The 13,901-nt window shown below is 40.1% G+C and overlaps 1 protein-coding gene across 14 annotated transcripts in view; it reads left to right on the top strand.

The window, feature by feature from the left end:
- CALD1 (caldesmon 1) overlaps window positions 1-13,901 on the top strand; it is a 215,930-nt gene that overhangs the window by 176,259 nt on the left and 25,770 nt on the right. For 12 of the 14 annotated variants that reach the window (XM_079931314.1, XM_079931315.1, XM_079931313.1 and 9 more), the window contains 3 exons: window positions 5,121-5,267; window positions 8,744-9,770; window positions 11,058-11,135. In XM_079931314.1, the coding sequence (XP_079787440.1) occupies window positions 5,121-5,267; window positions 8,744-9,770; window positions 11,058-11,135 (1,252 nt within the window). The remainder of the gene's footprint in view (window positions 1-5,120; window positions 5,268-8,743; window positions 9,771-11,057; window positions 11,136-13,901) is intronic. The other 2 variants (XM_079931311.1, XM_079931312.1) reach the window with 1 other exon arrangement.

Genomic DNA, 13,901 nt, shown 5'->3' on the forward strand with positions numbered 1-13,901 from the left:
AAATACAGTGGTTTATAAGATACAGATTCCTTTTTTATTCAGTGTTGAGTTTATAGACTTTATAAAACATTTTTAATAAATAACAAAACTATAAGCAACTGTCATGATATTTTAATTTTTCTTGATATTTTAAAGAGATCCACATTCTTTAAATGTTAGTAACCATTGCTGTAAGATATAGAAAATTAAATCTTTTCTTTAGTGCTCTTAAACTTGTAATAAAATCAGCCCCCTCATAAAACTGGTTATTACTTGTTCTTGTTCTATTTCTAAACATGGTTTCCTGATAAGAGATCTTGTCTTGTTAATAAAATGTTATTGCCAGCATTTTTACTTGAAAACTTTAAGGATCATGTACTGGAGTCTCAAATCAGAAAATAGCAAAATAAAAAAAAAAAACAGACAAAATGAAAGGAAATGAGAGTAACATTCTTCACACTATGGAGAACACAGGGTTAAAAAACTGTATACTGTAGATGAAATACAGTAAGAATTTTGCCAGTGTTGAACAAGTCTTGAGAAATATTTATTGGAGAAGATGGGGTGAGGGGGACATTGGGGCAAGGTGACAGCTAGTGCCTTGCTCCAGTGTCTTATTGTGGAAGCCTCTGCCACTTCCTCTTTATCTCATCTAGTGTCCATTTAGACCCTGGCCCAGCCAAATGTAAAGACGCTGAGTCCTCAGTGGTTTCATTATTTGCCGTGTCTGCAATACTTTTATTTATTTGAACTTTCTATCTAAAAGGCACAGCTTGTAACATGATTATAGTGTTACTTGAATACACTGAGGCAGTAGAGGTCTGGTGGTAAAGACTTAAAAAGTCTTTGGTGTGAAAGCCACAACATTCCAAGAGCGTTTTCCCATTGCATAGACCTGTTTTTTCTTATAATATAACACCAGGATATTTAGGCAGTGGTTCTGGGAATGGAAGAAAAGCCAGACCTTTCTGCTTTTTTCATACCACTGACACAATCAAATAACATCATGTAATTATTATGGACTTCTGAGATTGTTCAGCACTTACTGATACATACACACACACACACACACACACACACACACACACACACACACAAGATCATCTCTCTCCCGAATATCTGATGAGCCATTTTGCTGCCAGCAGCACTGGGCTTCCTGCAGTAAGATCCATCATACCTTTCCCCAAGTGTTCTCTAAGAGATGAGCAGAGGCAATTACCCAGAAACAAAGCATAATACTCCAGAGTAAACCTGCTGACACCCAGCCTGGGTGGGAAAGTCGATTGAACATTTTATTTAATAAAAGGTGCTTTACATTATCATTTGGCATTACTCATTTTTTAAGTAAAATGCATTTGATTAAAACTCCAATCAGCATAGTTTAATCTTTCTCAGATGATTCCGAGGAACTTCGAGTCCTCTGCTGCTTCTGAATCATCTGGGAACATCAGTTGTCTTTATAGTGTACAATACAGTAGACTGGTTACTGCCAGCATCTGCTGAAGTTTCACAGAAAGAACAAATGGATTGTTATGCTTTTGTTACAACCCAGTGGGTGGTTAGGTATGATTTTTACTAGTCAGCAGCACTTCAAATACATTTAAATCTGGTGTGTGAAAAGTTAGAATGTTAACATTTTGTCTTTAACTGAAGCCTAAAGCAGAGTTGTTGTGCTATCATGTGGACATATTAAGGATGTGGTGTTCTCATCTGTCTTTTTGGATAAATTCTTGTTATGGTGAAATTAGCACTCATACGTTGCTGATGTCACATACCTTTCTGGAGGGCAGTTTGTCCATGTGTAACAAGAGCCTTTAAATGAGCATATCTTAAACTCAGGAATTCTAACTTTTGAGAATTTTTCCTAGATAAGTAATTGAACAAGTGGTAAAAGTATATCTATAGTGATGTCCTTTACAGCCTTGTTTATAAGAACATAAATTGGAAAAATCTTAACTGCCCATCAGTAGAAGTCTGGTTAAATAGATTATAGTACATCCCTATACATACATCCACTAGGTACATCTAGTCATAGAATACTGTGTTGCTGTTGGAAATTATATTTTGCTAATGTGTTAAAATAGTCATAAATAAGGTAAATTAAAGAAGCTGTTTCTAAAGTAGTATATATAACATGATCCCACTTTGTTAAAAATTAAAATATCTGTGCATGCAAAGGAAAAGTTCTGGTAGAATACATTGTTAATCATGTTCATATCTGAGTAGTGGATTAGGGAACTGACTTTTACTTTCTCTTTTGTACATTTTTTAATGTCTGGTTTAAGAAAATAATAAGTGCACGTTACCTTTAGAATCAGAAAAAATTTAACAACTAAGGTTTTTCAATTTTGAAAGAAAAGTAATAAACCTCTGGTAGTAGTATGAAAGGTAGTTGCCGTGGGAGAGGCCTGAAAGCTAAGCAACCGCTGTGCGCTCTGCCCTCTGAGGACTGAAGTAGGGAGGCTCACATCTGAAGAATTTCTACACATATCAAGTCATTTGGCATGGGCACAATTTCACTTACAAAGTCAACTGATATGTTATTGAGCCAGCAGCCGGGCACATTCTGATTCAAAATGCCATGAAAACATTTTGGCTCCTTTTTTGTTTTTAACTATGAAAAACAATTTTAACATGTTTCTTTATTAGTAGCAACAAAAGGTCCTCAAAAATCTAGCTCTGGCAACTGTGTATCCTAGGTAAGAGTCTACCGATGCAAAGTGATGATAAATTTTAAGTAGTATGAAGCAAGAAGAGTTAGCAGAGACAGGGGCAGTGATCTGAATGTGGAAGGCCACGCCTCCAATGAGAAACCGAAGATGAAGGAAGACTGAGCGTGACCTGGCTGAGACAGATGGCATATCTAGGTCGTGTCAGAACTAAAAGCCAACAGCATCCACCATGAAGCACATTGGGTGGGTGGGAGGAGGGAGAGGAACACCTCTGAGAGGTTCAAGTATAGTGGGAAATTAAGGGCTTCAAATGAGATTCCATCTAGGAGCGGGGAGGGTTTTGTTGTTGCCATAGGGTGTCCCATATGGAGCTTTTATGTGTCTTTTGCTTGTCTTGGAAAAGCAAGGCCCCAAGTAATAGCCAAGACCTCACGGCTGATCCAGAGACGTAGAAGGGCAAATTAAGACTTTCTGTTTGATTAGCTTGGGAAGCAGTCATTAAGGACTCATTCTCCCTGCTGTGGTTAAAGCTGTCTACTGAGAAATAAGCCAAAGGAATATGAGGCCAAGAATCTGAAGACTGAAGCCAAACCACTGGGAAGGGCTTTCAACTGCAAACTACAATGTGATTGAATTAGAAAGGAACATTCAAAGCATGTCATGCTGTCACCTCAAATTCAACAAGTCTAAAATTGAACTCATCTCTCCTCACAAAGCAGCTCCTCCACTGCACTTTCCTAATAACAACAGAACACTACACTGTAGTATGCCTTACCACAATACACCCATGATTTCATTTGATTGTCACCCACTTACATACAAGGCCGTTTAATGCAGGTTAATCAAAGGGCTGCAAGCTGGGGAGAGACCAGTTCTAGAAACTCGGTTTTCTGAGTATTAACCTAGTTATCCTTTAACTGTATCACACCGCCCTTCTCTCCGTATTTGTGGAAATAAAACAGCTTTGTAGAATTACGAAGTGACAGTTTATTTATATTGGCATTTGAATATCGCGCACTAGCACATTTTAGCAAGTATGAAGTCAGAGTTTCTTAAGTAGCAAAGAACAAACCAACCAACCTTCAGAACTGTTCATCTTGTTTTTGTAAGGTCAAAAAACATTCCTAGCATTTGTATTATTGAAGTCAAAAGACAGGTAAAGTAAAGTACTGGATCTAAAAATACCTAGTTTGTAAATCGAACATGAGCAAACCATCAGTCATATTAGGTTCGTTTTGTTGGTATAAATTATGTGATTCTGCTGTTTTGTTTTCTTTCATTTGTAAATTATTTTAGCTTAGTCATTATTGATAAGTATGAAACGTTTACGTACCTGGATTTCTATTGGTAGATATGTAAGTAACACTGTAAAAAAGCATGTTAACTCTCCAAGGGAAAAAGCAGTCTGCTGCACAATGCAGCTCCATTGCATCCCATGTATCCATCAGGCCAGCTTGTCCCTGGGCCAGCCAGCACTGCCATGCCTTCTCAGCACTCTGTATGTCAGTACACAGTCCTCCTTCCAAAACAGCCAGGTTGACCACGCAGGCTATCTCCTCACGAGTCTGAGCATCTGGAGTTCCCCAGCTCCGATTCTTTACTTGGGAATAAATATTAGGGGAAACGTATCTAACTAGTGATATTGATTGTATAATTTCCCTAAATAGTTCTTTGCTTCTGATAAACTAGGAAAGCTAAGTACCATATATGCATGTGAAACCCTCTGCGCCTCTTCTACTGGCCTTAGCCCTTAGGTTTCTATCTAAATATACACCTGTGGGCTCCCAAGATGTGCCCAGCGTGTGGGTAGTGGGACACTAAAGCAGTTTTAGAACAAAACAGGCGGCCTTAGAGGGCACTGCACTGACTGTGAAGCCTCCTATCAGTTGTCAATAACACTTTCCTTCAGCGAAAGTGAACAAAAAGGAAAAAAATTAAATCCAAGCAAAAAGGATATCCTGCTCTGGAGTTTAGTTGGCTATTTGGCTTATTAATGCCAAAGTCCTGGTTTGGTAACATAACTTGATTCTTTTCTGACCTTTGTGACAACATATCCACAAATAATTTATACAACATGCTGAATCTTTTCAATAAGTGTTTTCAGTACTTTCAGTTCAGTTCTTTGGATTTCTGCTTCTAAATCTTAACATGCTAATCATCAGCTGAGTAAAGAAATCTAAACATGCTAACCCACAGTCTCCAAAGGCAGTTGCTTTTGTGTAAACTTTTTAGTTTAAGCTGTTATTTGGTCGTTGTAAATTATCCTCTGTAGCTATTGGACTAATGCTTTTCAGATACTTAAAAGTTTAAAAATTAGTCAGATCGGGTCTCTAAACTTAAGGAACAGAACCATCCTTTTAGAACTCTATGGTTCAGTAAGTAGTCAAGCTCAGTGTCAATCCTTCCAAGAAGTTGGTGAAGATGGTGGGCAGTTGGCAAGCTCAAGAAGTTGTCTTTGTGATGTTACAGAATCGCCTACCAGCGGAACGACGATGATGAGGAAGAGGCCGCCCGGGAACGGCGCCGCCGTGCCCGGCAGGAAAGGCTGCGGCAGAAGCAAGAGGAAGAATCCTTGGGACAGGTGACTGACCAAGTGGAGGTCAATACCCAGAACAGGTACTGTCCTCTTCAGAAGGGAGAATTTTTCCAGGTGCTTCTTAGCCTGTCTGATGAAAGGAATGTGTTGGGCAAAGCATCCCCTTCTCAGCCCAATTCAACTCTTTCCGTTTTTCTAGCTTGTTTAATTCTTCTGTGGACGTTTTAGGCAACTAACCAGATTGGTCAGTCGATCTGATTTAGACATTAGGACACCAGTACTCCTTTCTCCCCACCCCCCCGCATCCCATCCCCTAAACACATCCCAGTTGAAGGATTTTATTTTCTTTTGTAATCTAGTAAATTTTTTATTTACTAAAAATCGTGGGTTATATGCTTAAATAAGGAAAACTATTTACCTTCATTCTTTAGGGTATTGTTATCTGTTTTGAACTGAAGATGTATTCGTTTAATAGTCCTCTGTACCTACCAGTAGCAGATAATACTTGAATTTTAGAAGTAGGCATGAATTGCAAATGTCTTACTTTTCCTGATATACACCCTAAACCAGTATCCTTTGATCTCTACAATATTCAACAAGGTGCAGAATCCTGTTTAATTTAATGTAATTATTCAAACAAGCTCATGAGTTTAGTACTACGTTTTTTCCTATACCAGTCCTGGTAGAAATCAGGAAAGTCGAGAATACTTAATAAGTTCAACTTTTTCAAAAGGGACCTTTACAAGTTCACACATACAAGGTCACACAGTGCATTACGCTAATAGTTAGTATATATCATTTATATGCCCCGAAGGTATAGAAAAGATGGGGAGGGGGAATGGAGAAAAAAATAATTTTATTTTTAAATTGTGGACTGGTTAAATATAATGCAGTCACCATGTAAGACCTTTTGTGTGGCTTTGGTTTTAGATTCTTTCATTTTGTGTGTGGTGGGAGGGCACTGTATTTGATAATCCCCTTCATTCAATCTGTGTAGAAAATTCTGAAGGGAAAGAGTTCTGGCCTCTTTAACGTGAATTTGAGTGGGTACACAGAGGGTTTCTGAAGGCAGTGGTGAACATGCTGGCAGGCAGGATGATTCAATCAGGAAGCTTCTTGGTTAGGTGGAAAAACAGACTTTGTCCCTCGGTAAGGAGCTCCTGATTAGGGAGGGAGTATAGCAAAGAGGTTCTCTGGGGTTCACTACCTGGCTTTGAATCCCAGCTTGACCCTTTCTTCACTAACTGTATTTCTTCAGTCCAATGGAAGTAAAAATCATACCTTTCTTTTAGGAATGTTGTTAAATTTAAATGAGATGATAATACCTGTAAAATGCACAGTGCTTGCGCATAGTAATTTTGACCATTATTAGGAAGATGGTAGCAGAGTCTTACAGATCAGGGCTACATAGGCTTCACTGCCTTTTCTATTTCTGAGTTGAAGGGGATGGGAAAGAAAGAGTTTAATAATGACATTTTAAGGCCTTTTGTGAATCTGGTTATTAGTGAGTAATCAACAATGCCTTAAGAAATTACTAGTGCCTATAGTTTTCTAGCTTTTAAAATCTTGCTTCTACTTGTGTTTCTCTTCTTTTTTCACGTTGTACTATTATTAGTTATTTCATGCATTGATTGAGTACAAAATTCCTTTTTTTAGCAGCGCATATTCAGATCTGATAACATATGATTTACCTCTGACATACTAATTAGCCCCAAGAAGAATAAGTATTCTTGGGGCTAAACAACTGACTGGTACTCAACTTCTCCTGTTGATTGCTGTCCTGATTTATAAATAGCAAAGAAAGGTTCAGTACAGTCTGTTGTTTCTTAACTCGAGTTCTTTAAGCCAGCTAGCATTGTGGAATTTGGGGTACCTCTTAAAAATTATTTGAATTCAGTTGATCCAAATGCCTTATGTATATAGATTTTCCCCCTTAAATCCTAAACTATTTGCATTTTCAGAGAAATTTAATCCTTATGAGTCTAATTCATGGAGACAGTGTCTTACAACAACAGCTGAGGCCAAGAAAGTTTAGAATCTAGCCTTTAGTCTGCCATTTCTTGTTGTTAAATGTGAAATATGTTTTTCCAAAATTAAGTGAACTTGAACTTCAAAAGGGCCAAGGTTGGTATGAACCATGAAATTTGATGGAGTTTCTAAACATTGCAAGACATGTTCTTCCAACTCTGGTCACAGCCCTAGTATCACATGACTGGCTGTTTCCTGCAGTGAAGACCAACACTCCTGGCATGGGCAGTGTCCAGCATCCTGCAATAGTGAGCACAGTGGTGGACGTGCTACAGTTTGGATTTTAGAGATTTTTTCTTTTTTTATAAGCATCAAATTTAACTGTCCTTTGGTCTACTGCAGAAAAGAAGGGCAAGAGCCCCTTTATTCATGGAAATCTTGACAAAGAACGGAGATGGTATATTTAATAGTTAGGGCAACATCAGCTGCTTTAACAATGGGTCCCCAAATTTTAGTAGTTTGATGCAGTAACACATACTAGTCCAGCGTGGGTATTTCTGACTGGTAGCACTGGTTCCCTAGCTTCTTTCCTCCTGTGACTCTGTCAGCTTCAGGGGCTTTGGAGTCCTCTGATCTAGCCAGTAGACAGAGATAGAAAGGGAAGAGAATGTACCTCTGCTTCTTGCTTGTCCTGGTCTGGACATCGCACTTCTGCTCACATTTCATTGGGATTATTGGTCACGGGGCCCCACCTAGGTGCGAGGAAGAGGGGAGGGTGGGAAATATAATCCTTGACAGGCAATCACTTCCCTGCGACTAAGGAAAGAGGAGCATAAGTTGTGGTGGACAGTTAGATGTCTCCACCAGGGGGGTCACTGGCCTGAGTATAGCATCTCCACACTATAACGTACACTCCCATCCTCTCAAAGTGTTTAGTGTTCCAGCAATCCAGATGACTTGGCAACACGTGGGGACACTACTTGATACAAGAGGAATTCGTTTCTTCAGTTTGGTTCTTGACTTAGTTTGAGTTCCCTGAAAGTCAGATTCTGAAACAAAGATTTGAGCACAGTTTACTTGTAACATGATCCCAGGAAAAAGTGGTAGCGGTGTGAGGAAGTGGGACAGAGAAGGGAAGGCAACCAAATAAAGGTTTCACTACGGAGCAACGTAATTACCAAGGTAATTTACCAAGCAAATTACCACTGTGGGTATCAGGAGCTTAATTCCACCAGGGAACTCTAAGATCCACTGTGGTACAGGCACCTCAGCGCTATCTGATACCAAAGGTGAGGGGAGCTGAGGTATTTACACATTAATGCTCATCAATTGTTGCTTGAGGCAAAATGCCCAGGTGGCATTAATACTCAGAGCACTTCTAGTATGCAGAATAGATTCCCCATGGCCAGACAGAGACCATGGGCAAAGATTTGCATATGCTGCCTATTGAAAGCCAGGCAGGAATGTACTAATATGGGGTTGTATATGGGGAGATGTATATATCTGCATGTTCCCATGTGGCACAGCACATGAGTCCAGCTGACTGATTAATCAGCAAGCTGCCCTTGCTGTTGTTTCTGTTGTCCAGTGTGCCCGACGAGGAGGTCAAGACGACCACCACAGACACTCAGGTGGAGGCCGACGATGAGGCTGCACTCCTGGAGCGCCTGGCCCGGCGGGAGGAAAGACGCCAGAAACGCCTCCAGGAAGCACTGGAGCGCCAAAAGGATTCTGACCCAACAATAGCAGATGCAAGTTTGTTGCTACCCAGCAGAAGAATGCAAAACAACACAGCAGAAAATGAAATGGCAGAGAAGGAAGAAAAAAGCGAAAGTCGCCGGGAAAGATACGAGATAGAGGAAACAGAAACAGTCACCAAGTCCCACCAGAAGAATGATTGGATGGATGCTGAAGAGAAAAAGGAAGAAGAAAAAGAAAAGGAGGAAGAAGAAGAGGAAGAGGAGAAGCCAAAGCAAGGGAGCATTGAAGAAAATCAGGTAGAGGTGGTGGCAGAAGAGAAAGCAGCAGAAACCCAGGAGGAAACAGTAATGTCATTGAAAAATGGGCAGATCGGTACAGATGAGCCTAAGACAGAAGAGGAGAGGGAAAAAGGCTCACATGAGATTCCCCATAATGAAAAGATGGAACAGGAAGCAAGGGAAAGAGCTGAGGCAGAAAGGGCCAGGTTGGAAGCAGAAGAAAGAGAGAGAATTAAAGTCGAGCAAGAACAAAAAATAGCAGAGGAGAAAGCGAGAAAGGAAGCAGAAGAAAAAGCAGCTGCACAAGAGAGAGAAAGACAGGAGGCAAAGGAGAGGGAAAGGATTAAGGAGGAGGAGAGAAGGGCAGCAGAGGAGAGGCAGAGGGCAAAGGAGAGGGAAAGGATTAAGGAGGAGGAGAGAAGGGCAGCAGAGGAGAGGCAGAGGGCAAAGGCAGAGGAAGAAGAGAGAGCTAAGATAGAAGAGCAAAAACGTAAGAAGCAACTAGAAGAGAAAAAAAGGGAAATGCAAGAGAAAAAGATAAAAGGGGAAAAGGTAGAGGAGAAAACAGAAGGGAAGTGGGTCAATGAAAAGAAAGTACAAGAAGATAAACTTCAGACAGCTGTCCAAAAGAAACAGGTACAGTAAACATTTTGCACCAAATGTGTGATGCCTGCAACTTACGAGAAATGTAATGCACATCAAATTTGGGACTGAGCCCACATTCCTACAGCCCCACGTGCTTGATCATTTGGCAAGCTGCTCATTTTTTTAGGTCACAGCAATGTGCAAGCATAAAGCAATCAATTGATAGCTAACTATTCCACCAACCAAATTTACTGGTACAACCAGAGAGAAGTGAATTGCTCTGTGCTTGGTTGCTATGAATACCAGAAAAAATGAATTAACCCAAAGATGACAAATGTGGTGGTGCTGCATTGACTTATGATTCTGCACTGCATCTAAACTCATTCCTTTTTAACAACTTATCTCTATCCACAGGTCTACATGAGGCAGGGGGACCATAACTCCTCACTTTATCTGTGTGTTTGGCATTTAATAAAATATGCTAAAAGTTGGGGTGGGAAACTGACATGATGAATCATGGTCAGAAATATCATCTTAAGGAGGCAAAATAACCCCCTTGGAATTAACTGGTAATAAGGGAGGGAAAGGAGGCAGTTTGGACCTTTTATAAGTGTCAAAACCCTGATTTGCCATCATGTAGACCTGAGCTTAATGTAAACTTGCAGAAAGCCATTCATCTGGGGTAGCATCAACTTAAAACTGACTGGCAATTAAGAGCACACATTTTGCATCTTTTACCATCTGGGTGACACAAATTTATGTAGCACAAGGAAGTGTGGAAATAGGGGGTGGGGGAATATTTGTAAGCTAAGAAATATTTTTTCATCTGTCTGCAAGGCTGCATTAAGAGCACTATACCTAACCACCACCACCGTACCACCACCATCTACCCCGCAAAAAAAAAAGAAAAAGAAAAAAGAAATGCTTGTGTATCCACCTTTCCATAGAGAACTCTCTATCGCTAAGTCTGCCTTGCACTGCAGTTGTCTTTCACTCCTGCTTCTTACAAGGGGCTCATAAACACAGCTTCCATTGAGATGATCAGGAACAAGATGCACCAGACCACACACAAGATTTGTCCACACGCACTAGATGCACCACATCACGCTAGATTTCAGTGAGCACGATGGCAGGCTCATGAGAAAAGATTCTGCGGGGAGGAAACTATCCCACGTTGCTGTTTAGAACCACTGGCACGGGGGGGAATGTGAGCACTGGGACAGCCTAAGAGAAGTCACTTCACACCACATGCAGAGTGACCTGAGCACCCTCTCACTCTTGTAAGCTAGCAAGGGCTTCTTTTAAATGAGTGACCTTACCATTCTTGAAAATAAAAAGGAAGAAGAAAGGGGGGCTAAAATGCAAGCTAAAAGAGGAAAGTCCCAAGAAGACAAGCCTACCTTCAAAAAAGAAGAGGTAAATATCATTGAGAAAGAACCTAGCCATAAAGCAACAGAGAGCAGTGTTCCACGACATTTCAGGTCTGATGAAAATTGTAACCTCTAATCCAGTGTTTTTCAAGCCATGACTCATGATCCATTGAATGGTGAAATCAACCTAAAGCATCCCCAAATTAGCTAAATGTGTCAATCTGCATTTTTAAAATGAAATAGATAGAAAATATCAGACGGCATCATGGCCAGTAAGTATTTCACTGTGATATAAATTGTCCTTATTTACTGTGGGTCACAGTCAGAAAGCTTGAAAAACACTCCTCTGATCAATCTTACCCACTTTCTCCTCTCCCAAGTGCTATTTTGTTTTCCTTGAGCCATCCTACTTTTGTTTCGATCATGAAATATTTCCAACTGGCTTTGATTAATGATTTAACTTTTCAAAGGAAAAATACTCCCACACATCTCAGTAAAAAATTTGATGAACTGAAGATGATATTTGGTTTTCAAAAGAAAAGTTTGGCACAATGTTCTGCATTGCATTTCTGAGGCACACACAGGAGCTGGTGCCAGGGTGTTTGACTGTAGGTAAGTAAACAAGTCAGTGGACCAAAGCTGCAGAGAGAATGTCATTATGCCCCCGACATAATTAAAATGCTACATCAGAAAGCCTGACCTTGCTTTAACCATCATGCTTATGTCAGTTCCAAGCAATCCTAAAAACTGTGACAGTATTTAACAAGTTCAAAGTACTTAAACATGGTAAAATTAAAGTATCAAAGGTAATAAGACTTGAATTACTCTGCCTGTGGGACTGAATTGTAGCTATTGAGCTCCAACTCAAATGGACTCCTGCTGCATTTCTCTGCCCATTATGGCATAGAGTAAGACACAGAAAAATCCATATTTAGCAAATAGATGAGATTAAGCAGGGGGATGGTTATTTTCTTAAACTTTTTTTCCTAACATTCATGTAAAAAGTAAGAACTCCTAGTTCATGTTATGTTTATTTTGTTTACGGTATGTGTTCCTCCCTGTTTCTAATAGAACTTGTGGTGGCTTGGGAGTGAAAACTGAATGTGAACACTGCCCAGTTAAAAGCAGGAGAAAGAGTAAATACTAATAACTAGAAAATTGAATTTGGCTCTAATGAAGCAGCTAAAGAAATTGTTAAACGTGTTGGGAACCATAGTTCTCATTTTGTAACAGAAGAACACCTACAAATTCATCTCCAAAAAATGAAAATTACCTTGGGACTAAACTCAAACAGAAATATCCCACATGGGTTTGTCTCTAAAGCTAGTGTTTTGTGGGGAGTATCTTTCAGTCCAGAAGGAAGAGGGCATGAAATCATAATTCAGGGATTAAGTTTATGTGGAGCAGGAGAGGCTGAATAACTGTTTGAATTCATCCTGATTTAACTCAGTTCACCAAGACGTGATTTGTTTTTAATGACCAAGGCATTCTGTGTTCATGTATTATGTCCGTGAGCTAGAAGGGGCTCATCAGCAATCATCCAATCATCCTTTTGCCTCTTTTCAGATAAGGCCCCAGTTCAATAATGGCCATGGTATGATGATTTCAGACCTGCCTCTTTCCCTGTTTGCCCTCCAGCACATTCCAGTGTCCCAAAACTTGGCCTCTTTTTGACGCGAGGACAGATTAGCTCCTCAACCCAAGCTTAAAAAAATCTGCTATTCCTGTTTTAACATTGCATACATAAATTACTAGTTGAAGGACTAGATTTTCCCCCTCTCCAGCTATTTGTGTAGTTGTTTCATGTAGATAACTTTAAATCATATTTTACATGATTTAGCCATTTTAAACGCCCTCCTCCATCCCCGCCCCGCATCCCACCTTTTTGTTCCCCCCCCTCAAAAAAAGTCTTTCTTTTGAATTCAAGGAGCTACGTAGGATAGGTAAACACAAACGTCAGGTGAGCAACATTTCCAGAACTCACTCCAATACCTTACAAAAAACCTTCTTTCTCCCACTGCAGTTTAACTCTTTGTGGTGATGGATCGCTGGTGACCAGCAACCTTGAAACCTAATTTAGCTTTTTCTCTTCCCCAACTATAAAATGCCTCCTTTTAATTTAAAAAAATTTTTTTATTCAAGTATAGTCGAAGTGCAGTGTTGTGTTAATTTCTGCTGTACAGCAAAGTGATTCAGTTATGCATATATATACATTCTCTTTTTTGATATTCTTTTCCAGTTTATCATAGGATACTGAATATAGTTCCCTGTGCTATAAAATGCCTCCTTTTAGTTCTTGACCCCAGAGCTCTTTTTTTGTTCTGCCCTCTAAGAGGAAAACAGTTCCCAGCAGAGCTATTCATATAACATTGAAACTGATATTAATATCACGGAGGCCAAAGCCTCTCACTAAACATCAGTGTGCATGCTGATCACCTGGGAGCTTGTGAAACACAGACTCTGACTCAGTGGATCTGGGTAGAGCCTCAGCTCCCTGGTGAAATCCATGCTGTCCATGGACCAGTAGCAAGCAGCAAGGATATATATCCATGGGGTAGACGTTGGACTTGGAAAAGGAACTGAGGCTTCTGAATCTAGCAAAAGTATATTCAACTTAGTCTGAAAAACTTTAACTTGCAATAGTTCTTATCACTATTCTGGAATCAAATGATGCAAAGCGATACAGCACAGAGACTGGCGTCTCGGTCCTTTCCGACTTGCTCACAACCTTCTGAGTGTCTCTCTGGCACAAGGGCATGTCACTGGAATTCCCACCCCACACACATACACCCATGTGTTATCCCACTGAATA

Source organism: Stenella coeruleoalba, assembly GCF_951394435.1.
Source record: "Stenella coeruleoalba genome assembly, chromosome: 9".
NCBI lineage: Eukaryota > Metazoa > Chordata > Mammalia > Artiodactyla > Delphinidae > Stenella > Stenella coeruleoalba.